Source organism: Lissotriton helveticus, chromosome 11 (assembly GCF_964261635.1).
Source record: "Lissotriton helveticus chromosome 11, aLisHel1.1, whole genome shotgun sequence".
NCBI lineage: Eukaryota > Metazoa > Chordata > Amphibia > Caudata > Salamandridae > Lissotriton > Lissotriton helveticus.
In genome coordinates, this window is record NC_136072.1 from 858,918,629 (window position 1) to 858,939,591 (window position 20,963).

Below are 20,963 nucleotides of genomic sequence, written 5' to 3' on the forward strand. Positions count from 1 at the left end.
CACAATGGGGTCATTACTAAATTCACTGGAAGTAGGAATATTACTGCTGTTTTTACCTCCAGTCAGCTCCATGGTGAGTTTCTCATTTTCAATCATCTTCTTCTTTTCTTCTAACTCTGTAATCAAAGTTTCCTTCAGCTCAATTTTCTTATCTTCAAACTCTTTCACAGCAGCCTTCTTCTCTTTAATGTAGTTCCTCTCCACTTGCTCAGTCTAAGTCAAAGAAAGAATACGATTGAATACGAATGTACTTATGTCATCCATTTTTGTAAAGGAGAACTACTATTTCAGAAACAATTTACCTCGGACCATCTAAGTAAACATCTAAAAGCTTTGTAAATAGCAGTGCTTGTCACAATTACAGTTATTCCTTTCTCTTGCAGTGTAATTCTGCACAGTATCATGACCAGGAATCAGGCATCTGCTTTAGGTCTATTTTGACAACATTTCTGCAAAATATATCCTTGATTGCATGGGCACTGCTTGCATACCTAAAGGAAGAACACAGATCATTTGGTTTCGAACCTTACAAGATCAAATAAACCGGGACCCATATTAGTGATTGGGGACACTGTCTTAGTCTGCGCCATGCTGCATCTTTAAATAGGTCGACCAGGAGCATACTGGGAGAGTGCACCCCAAAACAATGAATATCTGGGGGTCCATGGGACCCCTTGCAGGGTGCTGTCTGTGGGGGTGCACTGACAGTATGCCAACCTTTTGTGGCACACTGTCAGTGCGCCTCCTCAAGGCATGTTTGCCTCTGTGCCCGCGTCCATAATATGGTGCTTGCACAGAATCAAACTGATGCCCTTATTCATAATGGGCTACGCCCCCATGCAAAAAAATGAGGCAATGCCATCTGAAGATTGCGCTGGTGCTACAAGTGTCTCATGGCTTTAAGTATTAAAGAAAGGGGCGCACTAGAGTCTACGCCACATTCTGTGATACCACAGTGGCTCGGGATGAAAAAAGGGGGACACACGCCTTTTGCGCCCCTGGGGCACTATATGTAATATGGCTCCAGAAAGACTTGAAAAGTCCAGATAAATGCACTTTCAAAGCAGGACATCCTTACCGCTGTGGTAGCTAGGACAAGCATTCATTTAGGGATAAGAAACACATCCATAAAAAGGTAAGGATAAGCCTCAAAAAGATACCTGTAACATTGTTAGAAAATGAATTGAGCCTATTTTTTGGAGTTGATGAAGCCAAACACATTAATGTCACAATGTCCAAGACTTCAGATGGACTTTCAGTCTGCATCAATGACTACAGTGACAGTAGTCCAGTTTTCAGACTTCTTGGCTACTAGCTTGGCCAGTCTCTCCTTTTCTGTTCTAGAAGGCTAGAAAGGTAGGTGTGCCATAGGTTACTCAGCGGCGGGAGATGGCTAAACCCATTCTGGTAGACTGGATGGATTCTAGGCAGGTAACTGAGAGAAGCGAGTTACAACTAACATCAGTACCCCCAGTGCTAAGATGTTAAAGAAGAAGGAACTAAGTAAGGATGATGGCACAAAACCTCATACTTGGTTACAAATAGGGATTCAGTGTTTGATAAACTAAAGGCAACAAGTGTGAGCAAAACAATGTAATTCCTGCCTCAGTCATATGTTTTCAACACCCTTTAAAGGTAACAGGAACAGAGGCTACAAAAATCCTAATCCTATGAACACGCTAAAATCATTGATATGCTGTGATACTGTTATATCACTATGTTATCAAACATATTAGAAGTACATTGATTGAAAAGTAAAAACAGAATGTATTTTTTTATCAATGTACTTCTAATATGTATGATAAAATAGTGATATAAGATTATCATAGCGTATCAATGATTTTAGCGTGTGCACAGGATTAGGATTTTTTCTGACATTGGATGACCCAGAGGGTCCTGCTTGAGGGTTAGGGTGTTAGTGTCCCTCACCTCTGCACCGCACGGATAGTTCACACAGATTTTGCATTCACTGAGGAGGAGACAGTTCCACACTAGGAAAACACCCCACAGGTCTGTATCTACTAGGAACGGAGGCTATTATCTAAAAGTTTGATGTCTGAGGTACCTGCTTCAAAGTGGAAGATGTAAAGATATCCTTCTTAGGGTAGGGACTATTAGTGAAGATCACTTTCAGCAAGCAGATAGACAAAGCTATTCAGAATTAAAGAAATTATGGCTGAGACCAAACAGCCCCAACCTGCACTCCATCAACATGTTTACTTGCCTACTGATGTTTAACAAAGTACTTTCTTTGTCATTTGGTAAAGTGATTTAAACTAATATGAACTTTTAAATCAGGGAGGATAAGGGCATGATACAAGCCGATACAAAGAAAAAAATCCACCTAAACACAAATTTTGACCTGCCTTTTTAAGCAGAAATACACTTCAAATGAGCACTGCTTAAAAATGACTCCTGTCTCTCTACCCTTATTCTTCTGGTTTCATCCCAGCCTTCCCATTGCATGTAAAAAAACGTTTTGCAATTGAGATGAAAACAGCACATACTTTGTAACTTTCCACCAATCCCATTCAAACATGCACATTTTCTAACTACATCACAGCTAGTTCCACCTTTTTCTTTGCTATTCATCCACCAACTAGTGTGCTGCCTTTTACTCTTAACAAATGTGATTATTTGTCTGCAAAGTGAATTTATTTAGAAACCTTTAAGCTGGGTTTACTTATTTTGTTTGTGTTGTCCTTTCTTAGTTGGTGCCTCAGGGAATGTTTAACCTGTTTGTACTGCTCAAGGTGGAAAGGCCTCAAACACTTGCTACACACGTATCTGTTGTGAGCTACAGGTATTAGCACAGATGCGTGACTCTTCAAGAATGCTGCATGCAATCTGAAACAGATTTTTGCCCTCACTGACACCTTGTCTATTCATATTAATTTCAGTTATTTATCACTGGCGCTCTAGTGCATGTTGAGAAAAAAGAAATTACCTTTTTATGGCATCGTCATAGGACTCAATGGAGGGATACAGTATGTCTCCACTACACAAAATACCTAGATAGAAGTAGCCTGCGAGAATGATCAAATAGCCCTCTCTTAGGGGTTGATTAGGATAGCGGTTTTTCCGCATCCTTCGGGCAGGCGGAAGCCACCGCCGGCCCGGAGGATACGGAAAAACCGCAGCGGACCCACCAAAGACCCACCGCCACATTAGGATGGCTGGTGGGTCCTGGTTTCCGTCCGCAGCTTTTCCGCCACGGTTGGCTTACAACCGCGGCGGGAAAGCACGAATATGGTGACGGTGTCTCTCAGACACCGTCAGCCATATTAGGATGCCCAAAAAGAAATGCTTTTCCACGGCAGGTTTTCCGTTGCGGGCCCCCTGGGTGAAGGGGGGGGTGGGGGGTGCACATGGGGTGTACCTATGGTACCCCCCTGCATTTGTATGCAGTAATCGTCAGGCACCGTGCGGTGCCTGCCGCTTGCTGCATACAAATGCAATGTATGCATTTTTAACATTGTGGCGGGTGCAGCTTGAAGCTGCACCCGCCGCAATGTTAAAGATTGAGGATGTGACCGCCACCCTGGCGGTCACATCCTAATCTGCACGGAGGGACCGCCGCAGCCCCTGCGGACGGTCCCTCCTACTCTATGGTGGCGGACGGACTCAGGTCCGTCCACCATCATAATGTGCCCCTTAGTTTGATCTCAGGTTAGACAGATGGTCTATGTCCTGAAAAGATATGTGCAACTATTGCAAACGGTCAAAACATCGACCCAACTTAAGAGCTGTCCAAGAAAAACCTTCTGATCAAAGATCCAAGACCTAGAGTTTAACTTTATTTCTGGATAATTGCTATAACATCCTGAAATTTATATTGTATTTATGTAAATAAATCACACATTCATCACTCATTTATGCACTGCACCATCTGCACGGGCTAATTATTACCACATTATGATGATATAATCATGCAGCATTACACCTTTTATTATCTGTGGTCCTTGTGTGCATCTGTTGTGTATAGTCAAATTGTGAAATTAATCCAGAGAGGTTGAATATATGCAGTATACCTGCTGTGAAGCAACACTGTGCTTACATTATATTACTTAACTAAGTTCTGTGAAGTAGAGATAGGCTTGGTTTTAAACTCATCGAGATATGGCGCACACTCTGCTAGAAAAGCCATGGCTTCCCAAGCCTTTGAGGTAGAGGTCAGATTGGAATATACTCTTACAGCAAATGCCTGATCAATAATAGATGGACTTAGGGGCGCACCACAAATATTGAACTAGTACAACTGGAAGTGCTGTGTCTTGCTTTAGCATTACAATTTTCTGCACCTATTTTAAAGTCGAAATTCATGTATTCTAAACTAAGTAGTTCAAAAGACCAGGACTGGAATTAAGGTTACCCTTCTAGATATGGATGGGGCAAGAGTTTTCCATGTACTACTTCTATTGGACTAACAAAGATGACGATGTTGTGGTTTGTATGTTAGTTGTCTGTCTCCCATGCCTCTTATATTTCTTCACCAATCTACTGGTACTGATTCCTACCACTCTATTTAAAACACTCAAAACACTATTATCAGATTTGATTTGGGGGACCAGCAGCATAAGGGTGGGACTTGCAAAATTAAAACTAGAGACAGACAGAGGAAGGCTGGGAGCACCCGGCTTCCGCGCATACTGCTATGCAAGCAAACTCCAATGGTTATTCTACTGGCTTGCTGGACGTAACCTACACGAACTAGGATATACTATACAAGACAGTAACCAGGGAGCCCTGCACACCCTACTACTACCCCAAAGCAAAATCCCTCAAGATGCACCGACGCTGCTATGCACAGCACTTACAGATTGGAAAAAAGCAATGCAATACATGCACCAGTGTCTCCCATACGCCAATAACACTCCCTTGCTAGGACTCCCCACACCTAACGGCCTGATCACCAAAAGGAATACCCTCAGTTGGTCTGAGGAAGGAATCAACACCATAGGGGCACTGTTTCACATCGGAGTCCTCATGGACCATGAGAACTTCACAATGGAGAATAGGAGCTCAGGCAACCTGTACATGAACAATGCTGCTATACTTCGCTATGTTAAGAAACACTTGGCTCCAACCAGGTAAGAACCTCCAACACACGAACTGGTGCAGGCGATATATATAATGGGGGAAGGGCGCCACCTCATAAAATGGTTTTACAAGGGAACCCGGGCACATGCAGGGATCTCCCTCACTACGTAACAAATGATCCAGAGACATAGAGAGGAAATTGTCTGACAGGGAATGGGCCGGCATATTAGAATACCCCAAAAAGGTGTCACGCTATGCCAAATTTTAATTTATACAGTACATGATCTTACATAGGGCCTACCTCACCCCACACCGCCCACAGTGTATTTTCTCGACTACACAGAAACACTGCCCCAGATATAAAGTAGAAGAAGCTGCCATTATAGACATGTTGTGGTCCTGCCCAATCCTCAGTGAGTTCTGGACGGAATTCATGCATAATATATATAAACTATAAGAGAAATCGTTGGAAGCTGCATACTAGGTATGCATCAACGTCCAAAATCGCAAAAAGTTCAGTTCCGCTTCACCGACCTAGCCTTACTCATAGCTAAACTCTCCATAAGAATGAGATGGAAATCGGGCAGGCCTCCAGCAGTCCACACTTGGCCTGGCGAGGTGGTGAGCTGGGGTGGGACAGAGAGCAGTCATTAAACGAGAAGAGGCCCGGGGACTGAGAAAGAATCAAATCTCTATGGATTGGGATCTCATGCTAGAAGCATTCAAAGCCCTTGAACCCACACCCTTTCCTGTAACACATGACACATAGGAGACGCCTATTAACCGGACACCGTACAGCTGGGCCCAACCCAGGAACAGGTCTAACACACAGCTACATGACAAATGCAATGTTTGCCCATACATGTAGCACCAAGGTAACCGAGGCAAGCTGCACAGTAGTAAATAATCTGACATAGATAAGAGGGTGGGGGGAGAGCGGGTGGGTAAAGTTAACAAACTTGTAATTACATCTAGTTATTTTAATGCCTGTATTAAAAGAATGTCTCTGAAGTGTGAATACATAGCTAACACTATGCAAGCCCAGTATAGATTACCAGCTGTAAAGTATTGGTGCCTCCAAATGTATGATATCTGCTTTCTAACACAACAATGTACCAAGTGTATTCATGACTATAAAAGGTTAGACAAAATAAAAAAACAATAAAGTGTGTTTAGAAAAAAAAAAGTGGACATGGACATGGCTTCTTTGGAAATGGAGGCACTGGTTTGAGGCCCCTGTAAAGCCTTCCTCAACAGAGCAGGTTTCTTTGTCCAATCAGAGCCTCGATGCTGGGGAGAATACTAAGAAACACCAATGAACATTAAACATATTAGAATGCTGCTTGTTGCACCCCATTCCTGTGGATGAGCGATGAAGACAACTTTGAGGAAGTGACTCAGTCTTCTGTGAGAGTGTCCTCTGCCTGCGTGGAGAAGCACTCCAGAAAAAGTGCAGACCTAGGGGCCAAATGGCGCTAGGCTGGACGAGGCACTTGTCAGGTGTCGAATTCTTCCACGAGAGCAGAATGATATCTGCCCCAAATGCTCCCAAAAACTCTTACTCTGGTAAAAACTTTTTCATAGAACCATGAAATGAGCACCAAGAGAAAAGAGGATTAGAATAATAGGAGAAGAGACTGACATTTGTTTTTTTCTGTTCATAGCACAGCCACTCTACCCTCCTGTAGTGGTACAATATCTGCAGCTGTCTTTCAAAAGGCTGGTAGAACCAAATAAAATCCAGGCATAACATTCACACTACAAAATGCGCTAGGGCATAAACATAAATCCTTATAATTCACAAATGTAATTTCTATATTCAGTGTCAAGTGATGTAGTATCTGATTTAACTTTAGACAATGGTCCTTCTGAAATCTATATATGAGTTTTCAGCCTGTCAACTAAAGAACCGACAACTAATTAAGTAATGTCCCTGCAATTACTTTCAATAGTACACAAGTACACATCAGAGCCTTCTCCTACTTAAATCGATTGATAAAGCTCTAAAAACTGCTGAGTTTGTCAACCACTTCAGAAACTCTTATCTAGTTTCACTAATTCTCCTTTAACCTCAAAAAACAGCATCGTGCCAACTGTTCTGAGGGAAAAGCCGTCTCTATAGATTGACCAACAGACTTCCTATGGAATGCCAGAGACTAAACAATGGCTTCTACCAACACAATACTGAAGAAAAGCCGAAGCCCGAAGAAATCAGGAGCAAAGGAGTAAAAAGGAGACCAATGTAACTCTTTTCTCCTAAGGCGGGACATTGCTGACCAGAAGGACTTCAATGAAGTACGCAGATGTAGTCTTGTTGGCTGTTCTAGTTTCAAATTCAGTTATTGTGAGGTACTGTCACACTCAAACCATCACAGCAATTGGATTGTCAGAACATATTGAATGTCCAATTTTTCCATAAGGTTCTTGAGGCATCAAACTTTGTATTCTTGTATTTCTTATTGTAGAACAAATGGCGGTCTCATACCGTATTGTTAGTTGCTGAAATTATCATGCAAACCTCTTACTTGGTCCCAACAGCACTCCTTCCTTCTGACTAGCTTTAGAGGAAAAGCCGTACCTGTAAGTAGTGTTTGTTCAGCATTATTTATCGCTTAAGAGATACAGTGTTAACCATTTGCCTTCTCTCTGGCATGAAACACCTGGAGTAGACTTCTGTGCCAACTATGGAAGCATGCCTTTTTTAGGTTCCCTAAAAATGCCTGCACACTGTGAAAGCCTGTTGTTTTCTGGCCCTAAGGTGTAGGCACTTTCTTGCTTTACAATAAAAAGAGTACGGAAATCGAAAATACCATCCCAATATCAAGGACAACCAATCTCCTATGAAGTCCTGGCACTATGCCATATGCCTCCATTACATTGGAGGGGTTTACAATAGTGCAGAAAAGCCTTTCAAAGTATCTGAAGGAGTGACTTATGCATTGCTGCCCCATGACAGGTTATTTACACCAATTCTTAACACCACAGACATTCTGGGCTGAAGGTCACAGATCTTTTGCCATCAACAGCAAGAAAACATTTCCTATTCACATGCCTAAGCCTATGAAGGAAAATACTGTATCTCCTCAGAAAGATGCCCAAATAAAGAGATCATATGATAAAACACACATTTACCCAGTCTACAAATTTTCCTGACAGAAAATCAGAAAAGAAAAAAATAATTAAGAGAACTGACAGAAGAATAAATTTTTATGAGAAACGCATATGAAACTTGTCCCTATTCATTGAAACAAAACAAAAGAACTAATGTCTAATTCCATGCTAGGATTGAGGAGTTTATAAGTGACCTGGGATCTTGCATTCGGGTGGATATATTCAGTATTTATGAATATTAAAAAAGATCCTATCGAGAAGAACTGGGCTTCAAAGACGACAGGGTTATTACTTGTACCTACAATTTTTCTGCACTGGTATCCTTCATAGATTTAAATGATAAATTAAGATTACCTACGTATCATCCAACATCATGCATAAAGCAAGGGAAGAAAAGAAGCTCACATTACTGAAAACATATTGGACACCCTGTCCACCTGCAGTGTCAGCATTCCGCTGGACAACCAGGCAATACAATTTAGCAAAGGTAGGAGTTTGAAGCCCAAGTTGCTGCCTTGAATATATCTACAGGGGACAAACCTGTAAAGAGTGCACAGTGGCCACTAATGGCCCTAGTTTAAGATGCCTGACCTCCGTGTCAGAAAGGACGTTAATACTAGAAGGAAATACAAGTTGAAATCCATTGTAACATTCCCTGTTTTGGGAGAGGAAACCTTGTTGAACTTCTCATTAAAAGTTTTTTGTTCTGTAGAATTTCAATCACCGTTTCATGGTTAAAGAATGTAGAGACTTTATACAGCTGTAGAATGTTATGGAAAGAATAAATGGTATAAGATTTTTTTGTTCATATGTGTAGGAAAGTAGGATCTGCTTTTTATGGTTACCCCCACTTTTTGCTTGATGTCTCACTGTTTTTGACTAGTCTGACTGGGATCCTGCTAATCAGGACCCCAGTCTATCTGCTTTCTCCCTTAAATTGACAAACATGTACATTGGTACACTCCAGATTGGAGACTGGGGTACCCTTATCAGTCCCTAGTATATGGTACCCATGTACCCAGGGCATAGGTACCGCAAAGGCCTCCTATGGGCTGAAGCATGTATTATGCCACCCATGAGAGGCTATGCAAAATGAAACTCTAGGTCTGATACTGCACTATATCTATTTGTCACTACACTTAAAACGTATAAGTCACCCCTATAGCAGGCCTTAACAATCCTGAGGGCATGGTGCTGGGTTTTATGTGAGTGGGTGCTCCTGCATAAGCAGAGCCTCTCTCTTCGCAGACTATTCTACAGGGTTGTCTGTGACTTAGCCAGACATGGAGGTAGAGGTGCATTATAACCTCGCGGTAAATGCTATCTCATGAACGGCTGCATAGAAACATATTGTGTTTGGTATTAAACACCTTGGAATCATACCTCCACACCAGTGACTGGTGTGGGAAGTATGATTCCACCCTTCAGAAGCTAGCTTCGTGGGGTCACTGGTCTATCCGATGCCAGCCTTCTTGACCTGGACAGCACAAAATGGACACTGCCGACAACAGACACTTTTCTGGCCTCCTGCTGCCGAGCCAAGCTCGAGCAGAGGAAGGCAGCACAATAGGCATCCTGTCACAGGGCAGTGTGACCACCTCCCTGACAGGGTTTAGTGTATTGGGGCTGGGTGGGTGCACTCGGAGTGGCTGAAAGTCTGCACGTGGATCACATTTGGTGACCAGCTCAAACCAGTTCTGGGAGGCATTGGGTCCTGCTCTGGCGCGAAACTGGACAAAGGACATGGGTGTAGCCCCCCCCTCTGTCCTGCCCCTCCCCTAGGAGGGTCCCCTGAATCTGTTCAACCCTCTCCTGTGTGTACAAAAGGGCTTACCTGGCTGTAAGACTTTCGATTTTACATGGACAAGATTCTACAAGAAGAAACCACTGGCCTTTGACCGTCTGGACACCCTGGACTTCGCTGGACCTCGACTGGGTTCGGCTTAGTCCCCCTTACCGTCGAAGCTTAGTTTGTGCCTTTGCTCCATACAGGCTCCACGCAGGACCTGTGGTGCACTTAAGATAACTGAAGAATCTCCCTTGGAGTGAAGGAGTCACTCCCCTGCTTTCGAAGGCACCTAACCACAACTGATCGGTCTGCTGCTCCTGAGCTCCTGCACACTACGAAGATTTCAGCAACACAGGAGGTGGGTTTCCGAGGGTCCCTGAGGTCGATCTGCCCTCTCACCGAGTTTGAGGCCAGTATCCCTCGTGGTGACTGCATAACCTGAACCCCTGTGCACCGCGTCCATTTGCAGTTGCATATGCTTATTGGTGATTCCGGAGCTTGTGCACTGAACCCCCCTTGATGCTGCTGCAGCAATGGAGGTTGAAGACTAATATATCATTGTTCAAAGCAGACTGTAGTATTGCTTCCACTGTTCTCAAACATGCAAATGAGTGGCCTGATCTATAAATGAGCATTTGAGAACACATAAAATGCTAAATTATCATGCCCACGATACAAAACTGTTCTTGTGGTTCACGAAGCTGGTGACACTCTCAGCAACAATTCCCATAAACTAAAGTTGCTGGGTTGAGCTAAAAAAACTATTGCCTTTCATTCGATAAGAGACTCAGGAAATGCAAAAGGATGATTGCATTGGAAAATCTCCAACATTGCTGATGAAACAAAGAGGGCCTCAGAAGGCAATAGTCCTAAAAAATGGTATTGACAAAAAAGATAACCTATTGCCACTTCATTATAATGATTATTACCCTAGAAGCTGGCTTCAAGCCAAAGAGGAAAACTGTAAACCATTAAAGCTTCTTGCAACATTGTCCGGTTGACGAGCTAGCAGGACTTGCAAGGCTTCAGAGTGTGAACAACATAGTTCAAGAAGATTTGGAAACTTTGCTGATTTAGAACTTTGAAAATGAGTGAATTTAGTCTCTCTGAAGTAAGATCCAGCTTTCAATGTAGCTGGCTGCATGATTGAGCCTTAAATAAAATGGCTGAGGTAATCGGTACTGAGGAGTTTGGGGGGTGGAGGGTGGGGGTTATGGCAGTTAACACTGAACGGTTCCTACAAGAACCATATGCCTTGAAGAAGGATTGCAGGAAACATGGCGGAAAAGACACTTAAACATTTCTCAACAAATAGGAAAAGAATGCCCACTATAAGTTAAACTTTCCATTACCAGAAATTGCTTTTGCCAAGGACACGTTTGCAAACCCATATTTCAACAAAAAACAACTTCCCTCAAAGAATCTGTGAGAAACAAACTAAACAGCATTTACGAAGAGGAATAGGGGAATGTACATAACAATACTTACTTCCAAGTGCAGGAAGAGCTCTGCAAACAGAAAAAAATAGTTAATGCTACAGAATGTGTTCATTTAAAATAAATCTCTAAACTGAAAATTAATTTTAAAATGGCAATATATCAATTTTTGTTGACAAATCAAGGAGAGGTATGACCACCATGGTTACAAGATCTGCATCAAACACCAAGTGAAAAGCAACTGTTTAACTTTTTTCACTCGCACATTTGTCACGTTGGTATTTTATACAATACAACACAACTGGATGTATTAATTCCACCGGAGGACACAATCAAATTAGGCAGCAGCTAAGTAATCACACAAATTCTACACTCTGCAAAGCTGATGCTTCAGTTCTTCCTTGTTAGTGTGATAAAATGAGTACAGTTTTGAAATAAAGAAAGCTATGCTTAACGAAGTCCTAGTAGGTACTCAGAGACTCCTACTATTCCATTCCAATGTTTTGTTCACTCACCAGAAGCAACCTTCAGAAAATCATTGTAGTATCTACTCCAAAATGGAAAAGTCCACCCTTATCGGCTAACCACAGCCCATCTGAGCAGGAACACATGCAACCCCAGATATGTTTCGGGCAATTTGGGCTTCATCAGCGAGGTAAACCTTGGGACCGCAGCAGTTCTGGCATTAATGTCCTTTTTGGTGCACCACAAAAACACTGCTTTGTATCTAGTTGGTCCCAGTCAGTATCAAGCAAGAAACTAGCAATATATAGAAGCAGTTGAAAAGCCAATAGGTAGAAAAAAAATCAGCAAATGATTTGTTATTGCTAACAAGCATCTGCATACACATAAAACCACCTGTGCACTGCAACATAATGTCATGATGCTGAGGCAGATGGCATTTCCAATAGCAAAAACTGGAGAGAAGGAAGAGGTATGATCATTAGTTGTGCAGGTTTTACAAAGGCCAGCAAGCCTACAGACACTAGTTCACTCTGCTCCCACACAAGTCTCACAAGCTACAATTACTTCAATATCAATACAAATAGAAGTTATGCATTACGTCTTTATAACAGGCTCTTAGTGCAATGGATAACTCATCTCACTTTTTATTTTTTGGGTTTATGGCACTTTCCCTTCTGTTTCGCTACTGTCATATTGTGAAATGTCTCCCTCCTCAGAGGATGCTGCTGCCTTTCCCTTGGCACCTCAGCACTCAGAGACTGTTCCACTATTTGCTAGGAGTGAGCACACATTTTTGTAAGTTTTGATAATGTTACTGTATTTCAGGCTTTCATGCATGCAAATATAGTCCTTGTTCGTGTACTGAATGGAATGAAACCTTAGTGCTGGATTTATTTAGTAATATCTGCATTTTCAGGATTTTAGTCTCCTATTAACGTGAGTTTCTTAACTTCAGAGTCAGTATGTGCTAAATTGTCATTAATGTTCAGCTGTTCATGTTTTTATTAGTCAGAGAAGGATGTTTCAATTCTCTGCTGAAGTGTTCAGAGTAGTTAGAAGGCTGCTTACAGATTGGGCATTGTGCAAGTTCTATACTGGAGGAAAAGAAGAAGTACTTTGAACTGTAGCTGCTGCATACTTCTTAATAAACCAACAAAAGCACTGTTTTCAGTCATGTGTCGCGAAGCAGGTTCTGAGCGCTCTGAGCCCCCGCTTGACTAAACAGACTCTTTCAGGCAAAAGGGTATCAAAGATCTGTAGGACCTGGGAGGGAAAAAAAGAAGGGCTGATTGCCCTGGAGATAGGCTGTCAATCGCAGGCTCAATTTAAGGCCAAAGGTACAAGGGGCTTTACATGAACTGGCAAATATTATGGATTTATACATGAAGCTGCAACACAGCACAGCATAATGTAGATTTTTAGATGGATAAATTACAGATGTGTAATGAACAATGTTTGTGGTTTGTTTTCAATCTAAACATACATTTAAACTGCAGAGGTGTTTATTGTTATGATAATTCCTCCTCGCACGACTTGTAGAAGTACAGTACAGATTGAATTTTGAGTCATTCAAAAATAATCATATTTGAATGAGCATAGATTTTGGAGGTTATGGAGGGAATACACAATATCACCTGCAGATGCAAAAAATTAACTGACAGTTCTGTCTGACATTTTTACTACATAGAGAATAACTTGATGGAAGGGTTGAGAAACACCCACCAGATTTCCTGTGTCCTGAAAAGGCTTCAAACTGCTTTTGGGGCTCTGGAAATCTATCATGTGCAGCCCCTAAATTATGAGAGTATGACAGCGTCAGAGCTTTTAAATGCCCTCACCATTCCCTTACAGAAAACTATTAAAGGGCTTACACGTATGCCTTTATTATTTTTAAAATGTAGATTTATCCGTTACATATTTTTTTCTTACTTTAGAATTTGCTAAACTACATTTCAATTCACTCACTGTTTTGTAACTTTAGCTAATCCAATATCGTTTAAAAACAGTTGCACCATAACATAATTTCCCTCCTAATACAATCTATAAACATTAGATGCATGGTATTCCTGGACTGTAAGAGTGGAAGTAAAACCTGAAGATAACTACTTCCGGTATTCCAAGTAACCATCCCCATATACCAAAGACATGGACTCTTTGATTCAGTTACAAAAATGAGATAGGGAAGTTATGGGGAAAGATGTGACATACGTCACGTCACGAAAGGGGAGACCATGTGGCACTCCACAAGTTAATACCATAGGATTCGATCTAAATTTACGGATAACAATGTTGGGCTACCTCTCGACAGGAATGAGCTACACAACAGCAGGCTTATCTCCGTGCTATCAATAAAAAAAGAATTCAATGGTCTATCAAATCGAAGGTAAAGGAGAGGTAATGTAGGTCCATGAGGCAACCTTTTCACATTCCCAGCATTGCTAGAATGTGATCCCAAACCACTGCACTTAGGGTATCTATCCTGTGTCCAAGGCAAACCCCCAACTACACGGAGTAGAGCTGATGAAGACTTGAGATAGCTTAAAGCTGGGAGACCAATGCCCTTCCACTAACCTTACTTTAAGTTTAGACAGGTGATTTGGCCTAAAAGACAACAGCTGAATTTGTGGCCTTTCTTGACATTTGGTACAGATAAGGTCCTAGATGTAGATTGTTCCAGTTTAAGGAGCACTGTTGGTGTGTGTGTTTTTGGGGCAAAAGGGCGGATACAAATTTCTCCTCACAGCTATTACAGAGTTTGTCCTGGGCTGGTGGTATCTGTGCACAAAGTCTTGGCATTACCTGTTGCTGGCATTTGCAAATAATCAAGTTGCAGACAGGTGTATTCTTGAAAACATCTTACAGAATTCTGTTGTTCTGAAAGCGCAGTGGTTTCCTGTGAAATTACACTTAATGGGTTGGCTACCACCATTTCTACAATTGGAAGTTGAACTGCTGTGATAAAAAACAATTGAGATGTGTGCTTGTGCCAGATAACTTGGGCTTTGACAAGAAGGACTATCAACGTTGTCAAACACTTTTTAGTAAGACAGTACATGCTTGAGGTTTTGCCTTTCTGGACAACTATGCAATTGATTGTTAACAGTAGGTAGCATGACTTATGCACCATGTGCATTACTTTGTGCTATTCATTTTCTGTTGGGAAACATTAACCCTGGTTGTGGAGTAGCTCGACGCCATCTCCTCCATTCGATCATAAGAGCATCAGTCACAGTCATCTGTGGCTGAAGTTTCAAGTGAAAACAAAATTCATATCTAAATCTTTGGGAGATATTAAAATGTGATCACCTGCAAGTATTCTGAAAGTACAGTCATCATGTCATCCAAAATCACAATGCACTGATTCCAATCATCCTCCACACACAGATGCAGAAATCTCCTAGGAAGGAGACTATTTAACCCAATGCAAATGCAAGACACAACTAAGAACAGTAGGAAGGATGTCAGGTCTTATGTCCAATGAGTTGATACTAAATATCAACATTTACCTTGAACAGAAATAGAATTCTCCTCCCAAGGGTAATTGCTACGTGGGTCCTGCAAATTGGAATGGTACTTGTCAGTGCAATTACTACGGAGCAGCTTCACTGTTTACCAATACCAATGCAGTTTTTGACTCTGCGGTACATGTTCTCTTGCATGACAGACAATATCTGAACAGATAATTAAATCATTATGTGGTGTACATGAAGTACTTATCTGCGTAGAAATGTGCATTGCTACACCCTTATGCTAAGCTTTAAATTTATTTATTTATTTATTTATTCAAAGTTTTATATAGCGCGAACAAGATCCTTACAGATATCAGAGCGCTTCACAGAGACAGGGGCAAGGGCAACAGGAATGAACAAAATAATGGGAGCAATATAGTGGTCAATAAACATAGAGTAACATAGATAACAATAATGTACAGAAACATATCAAAACCTATCAAAATACAGTCAGGTAAACAAGTCATATAAATCCAACAAAGAGTAGCATATATTGGTCGATAGGACGAGAGTAGCGTAGTAGTGCCCCTCTAGGTAGTAGGATAGTGCCAAAGGGCAGGGTGATCAGAGATACAGCGCGATGCAGAGACTCAGTTCCAGTCTCTGTAATGTTCAGGAGATCTTGGCCAGAAGGATTCTCTTCACCTCTTTCTTGAAGAGTGCAGTGGAGGAGATAAGCCTCGTTTCCGGAGGGAGCGCATTCCAGATCCTGGGTGCCATTCCTGAGAAGGAGCGCTTGTATGTTTTTTCTTTCCGGAATCTACTAGGTTTCAGAAGTAGATTTTTTGTACTACGATTGGATCTCGACCCTCCTGATATAGACAACTTTTGCGCGAGGTAGTTGGGTGCTTTGTGGTGCACCGCCGAGTGTGTCATTATTGCAATTTTTAGTTGAATTCTGGCTTCAAAAGGCAGCCATTTTAGAGATTTTAGGTCTGGGGAAATATGTGAATGTTTTCTCGAGCCAGTAATGAGTCTCGCAGCAGCGTTCAGGGAGGCTCTTAGGGGTGCTGTTGTGGATAGCGGGAGTCCGCTGAGGGCCACAATTCCGTAGTCTATGCGAGGGATGACTAAAGCTTGTACAGCAGTTTGGAAGTCTTTGGCAGGGAGGAAGGGTTTGAGTTTCCTCAGTGTGTTGATATGGAAATTAGCCCCTTTTGTGGCTATGCTAATGTGCTGTTGCATGTTGAGCTTGGCGTCAACTGTGATGCCTAGGGATTTCGCTGAGTCCACGATAGTAGGTTGGACATTGAGTGCTGTTAGGTTATTGAGCCACGTTTGGGTGGTGGAAGTTTTCGCCGGGGGTGAGATGAGTAGGAACTCAGTTTTCAGCGCATTTAGTTTGAGGTGATTAACGGCCAGCCAGGATTGAGTGTTGCTAAGTGTGGAATTCAGTAGTTTGATATCTTCCGGGGATTGTAGCTTTAGGTAAAGTTGTGTGTCATCGGCGTACATATGGAATTGAACATTGGATGCTTGGCAAGATATTTGTTAGGAGATTCACTAAAGGAATAATGTGAGAAATAGTTTACGACACTAATAACTGCCCGGACCCTGCTAATATTAAAGTGAGATTGTGCTTTTAAAGTGAGCAATTGTGCTGCAATAAATGACATGTACAATGTAGTGAATTAATGTGGTAAACCACTTTGATTTTGGTTTGCTAATTGTAAAGGGATGCCTCTATCTGTAGTAATTTATTGGAGCAAATCATGGCACCAGACACCAAAAGCAAGCAGAACAGAGATGCTTGGAAAGTTAGCACCTAAGCAGCATGTTAAGTGTCTAATGTCTGAATTTAAGCTTCCCAAAGTGCCAAGTAGTGGGACAAGTTGGTGGTCTGAACACAGTATAAGAAGGGCATTATCCATTCTTTCACAATGCTTAAGTCTATGGGAGGTTTGAAAATCTGACTGCCTTTAGCAGTCCCAAAGTAATTTTATATGCCATTTGCACCTTGTCCTTGATTTTTTCCTCCTCATTCAGAATCAAGTTACAGTCCAAATGCAGGTCCTGCTTCTTCTGACTACTTCGTATTCTATTTATCGTCTACTCATACAATTGCTTCATTGTGGCTGAGAGAAAGAGCTAGCCATGTCTTTTCAAACAATTAAGAGAGGAAACCAAAGTAGGACATGCCATAGTCTTACCTTTAGGAACATATTTTAACTGGTAGGTCAAGAAGGGGGGGGGGGGGATTAGACACATGCATTTATTTCATATAAATTGTTCTCCCAATCAATCAGATTTTCGGGAAGTTTCTCACCCTGTCCGAGTATTAAGATGTCTAAATCAAGAACATCCTGTTTCATTGCAGCAATGATTTCAACCCTATCAGTGGGCCAGCCAGCAGTGGTTTCCGGCAAAGCCTGCCTTTACAGAATGTTTTTTAGTCTAACAACAGCACTTGTGTGCTTCAAGCTTCTGGCAGGACGCAGTAGTGGTCCCATACATGGTCTCAAGTTCAAATCCTGGCAGGTCCACTCAGCCTTTCATCCTTTGGAGGTTGATAAAATGAGTACCTCTGAGGTGGGTAACAATAACATCTGATATTCAGCACCGAGATACCCTTGCGTGAACGTGCGCTTTAGAAATACACGTTATGTTATGATATGTTACACCAAAACCCTCTTAATGATACGTGGTGTGCGGAAAGATATTTCTTTCTTTCTTAAAAACAACATTGGCTAAGATTTTCATTTCTTTCCTAATAAACCACAACTAGAAAAAGAGGCATATCCGGAATGCGGACCCATTCTCTTTGTTTAACTATATGGTTTACGTAAATATGCATTTCAGCAATTGATGTTCAAAATCTCATATCATTCCACTGTACTACGCACACCTTGTACTTTACCTTTCCTGTATTTCTTTCCCGCACCAATCTTTCTTTTACCTGTCGCAATACTTTTTTGGAACCCACCTAATAGCTTCTTGCATGGGCTGCTACTTCAGTCTCATCACCAGCTGGTGGTGACTTGTCCACACATACCTGCATTACGTATCCTTTCTTTGTATTGCTGATCCAGTTTTTTCATTCTTTTTTGGTACTCCTGCAACGTACCTAACATCAAAAGGGTGAAAGGGTGTTGACATTTAATATTTATATAATAAGTAATAAATACTAACAGAGAACCATTCATTTATTGCATATTTATGCCTACATGGCATGATGGGATAAAAAAAACAATGGGCTTGTCAGTTTTGCTGTACTGACAGTTTCCTATAATGCAAGAAACTGCAAGGTATTGGAAAAAGTTAGTATATTCCCTTGTAAATAAAAGGAGATTACAAGATTTGTCAGTTTGAAAGCGAAACTAGAACTAACAAACAAGAGGAGCAACAGAAAGGGGTAGGTAACAAACTCAACCCAGGATCCCCTATGCACAAGGCATGCACAGTAGCAGCAAAAGAGGATGTCTTCCCACCCTATCTTTAGCCACTCAATATGCATTGGCAGAAGCTCAAAACAACATTACTGCACATATCACTGGATAAGGACTGCTTACAATCTTGTTACTCAGAGAGCCCTAGATGTGTGCCAATGACCAAGACCGGAAGCCAGCCCCAATGGGTGGACAGAAGAAATCCTAAAGTACAATGATAGGGAGAGGTAAAGCATTCAGTAGGTCAATGGTTACAACACTAGGCTGAAAGGAGCTTCAAACTGGTGCTAAAGACATCAATAGACAAACCATGGCGTAGGTTGCATTTGGTGATTCTTGCTTCATCATCATTTGCAGGGGAAATGCATTATGTTTCATAAAACCCATTCATAACTATGTAAACTAGGTGCCCTATCCAATGCATTGCAGTACATGATTTAGTACAAGATTACTCAACGTTGCATTTACTTAATAATATTCTATTGACATCTTTTTCATTTCATCAAATCAAATTCATAGAAAACTGTTCAATATTACCCCAAAGTACATGCTTTAAAATAAAAATCCCACAGCAATTGCAAAAGCAAGTGATTATATTTTTTTTAATCCACCTTTAGTTACAAGATTGTTGGATCTCAGTTTGTGGCAGTATTAAGACTTCCAGTTCCAACAATTAAGGGACAGATGTACAAAATGTAGGGCTTGCGATTTCCTAATGTACAAAAGAGGTATAAATAAGAGTCATTCCTAATGGGTTTGCAAATCGACTTTCCTAATGAATATTAATGGAGTAAGTCGCAATGTCTACCCATTAGAAATTGCAGTCATCATAGGGATGGTAGTCTGATGAGGTCAGCAGACCAAGGTCGTGATTTTTTTTCCATTCTAAATGCTGCGCGTATTTCTTAAAGGAAAAGGGGATGCGCCTAAAAATAATTAGCTTTATTTTAGAATTGGTCCATGGTCTCGATGGGACCCGTTCCTATTTGCAAATGGGTTATAACCTCCTTCAAGAAGTTAGTAAAGTATTAATATCTCTCTTTCAGATTTGGTATTTGGAATGGAAGCCCAAAACACACCCTTTCCAAATACTAAATTGCAATCACAAATTGTGATTCGGTAATGTGTTACTGAATTGCAATTTGTGCTTTGAACATACGTAAAAGACTTTTTGCAGTCGGAACAGCTTGATAGGACCGTTTCAGACTGCAAAAATGCTTTGTATAAATAGCCCTAAAATCCTAAAATGTTTACTTCTTCTTAAAGTGCATAGCTTGAGCAAAGATGATTATAAAGGTTGTGTTCTCTAAAAATCAGATCAGCATCAGGTGTGTGCAAGCATTACGCTCTACCTTCTGTGATAACCTGCATAAAAGCGACTCTGAACTCAAAACCTGCAACCTGGAATATCAACTTCTCAAGTGGCTGGTACCGTATCATTTAATATTCCATGTACATTTAAAAATAAGGATACTTTAAAAAAAATGATGCACCATAGAGGAAAACCTACCCTCCTGTAATTGTTGAAGCTGCCTCTTGAAAGATGCAAGCTTGTCCTGGTACATCCTAAAAAAAAAAAAAGGAGACAAACAAATCACACACTTTATAGACTTTAAATACGTTCAAAATGCATGTTAGATCCCACTGCTCACTAGAGACACAAATAAGCAAAGTGAAGCACCTGGTTTTAATCCCTTGCGTGCGTGCAGCGGCCAACGGCCATTGCGAACACTACCTCGGTAGTACTGCGTACATCCGTTGGCCGACGCGGGCCCACCCACGCATCAGAACGCCCGCACCGCTGCGGAATTGCTGCTGCGGTAAACGAGTTAAAACAGTGCATAGTGATACGACAGCAATCCTACGGCAACATGTTAAATTCTATACTTCCTTGTGTGGTTGGGTAAATTGGTGTACTCACTTTTGTCACTTCCTGTAGCATCTCAAACTAAAACAAGTAGACCAAGAGCAATTGCTGTGCAATTTGAGTGAAATGAAAGAAGTGCATCGAAAATAAAAAGAATTCAAGATAGGCTTCCTAAAAAAAGTGATTTTTAATTTTTGTTGAAAATAATGTAATGTCTCCAGTAAGCTGCTGGATCTAAAACCCTTGCTGGATGGCAAACTATATCAACAACATGGGCAAGAGTGTAAGAATATTTGAAAATGGGAGTAGCATACCCCACCTATGAGTGCATGAACATAGAAGCGCTACCCCCTCTTACCT

At 41.4% G+C, this 20,963-nt stretch overlaps 1 protein-coding gene across 2 annotated transcripts in view; it reads right to left on the minus strand.

Moving 5' to 3' along the window:
* SUDS3 (SIN3A corepressor complex component SDS3) overlaps window positions 1–20,963 on the minus strand; it is a 204,677-nt gene that overhangs the window by 154,645 nt on the left and 29,069 nt on the right. For both annotated transcript variants that reach the window (XM_078667091.1, XM_078667092.1), the window contains exons 3-6: window positions 20,247–20,302; window positions 18,343–18,414; window positions 11,429–11,448; window positions 57–213 (exon numbers count right to left, since the gene is read on the minus strand). In XM_078667091.1, the coding sequence (XP_078523217.1) occupies window positions 57–213; window positions 11,429–11,448; window positions 18,343–18,414; window positions 20,247–20,302 (305 nt within the window). The remainder of the gene's footprint in view (window positions 1–56; window positions 214–11,428; window positions 11,449–18,342; window positions 18,415–20,246; window positions 20,303–20,963) is intronic.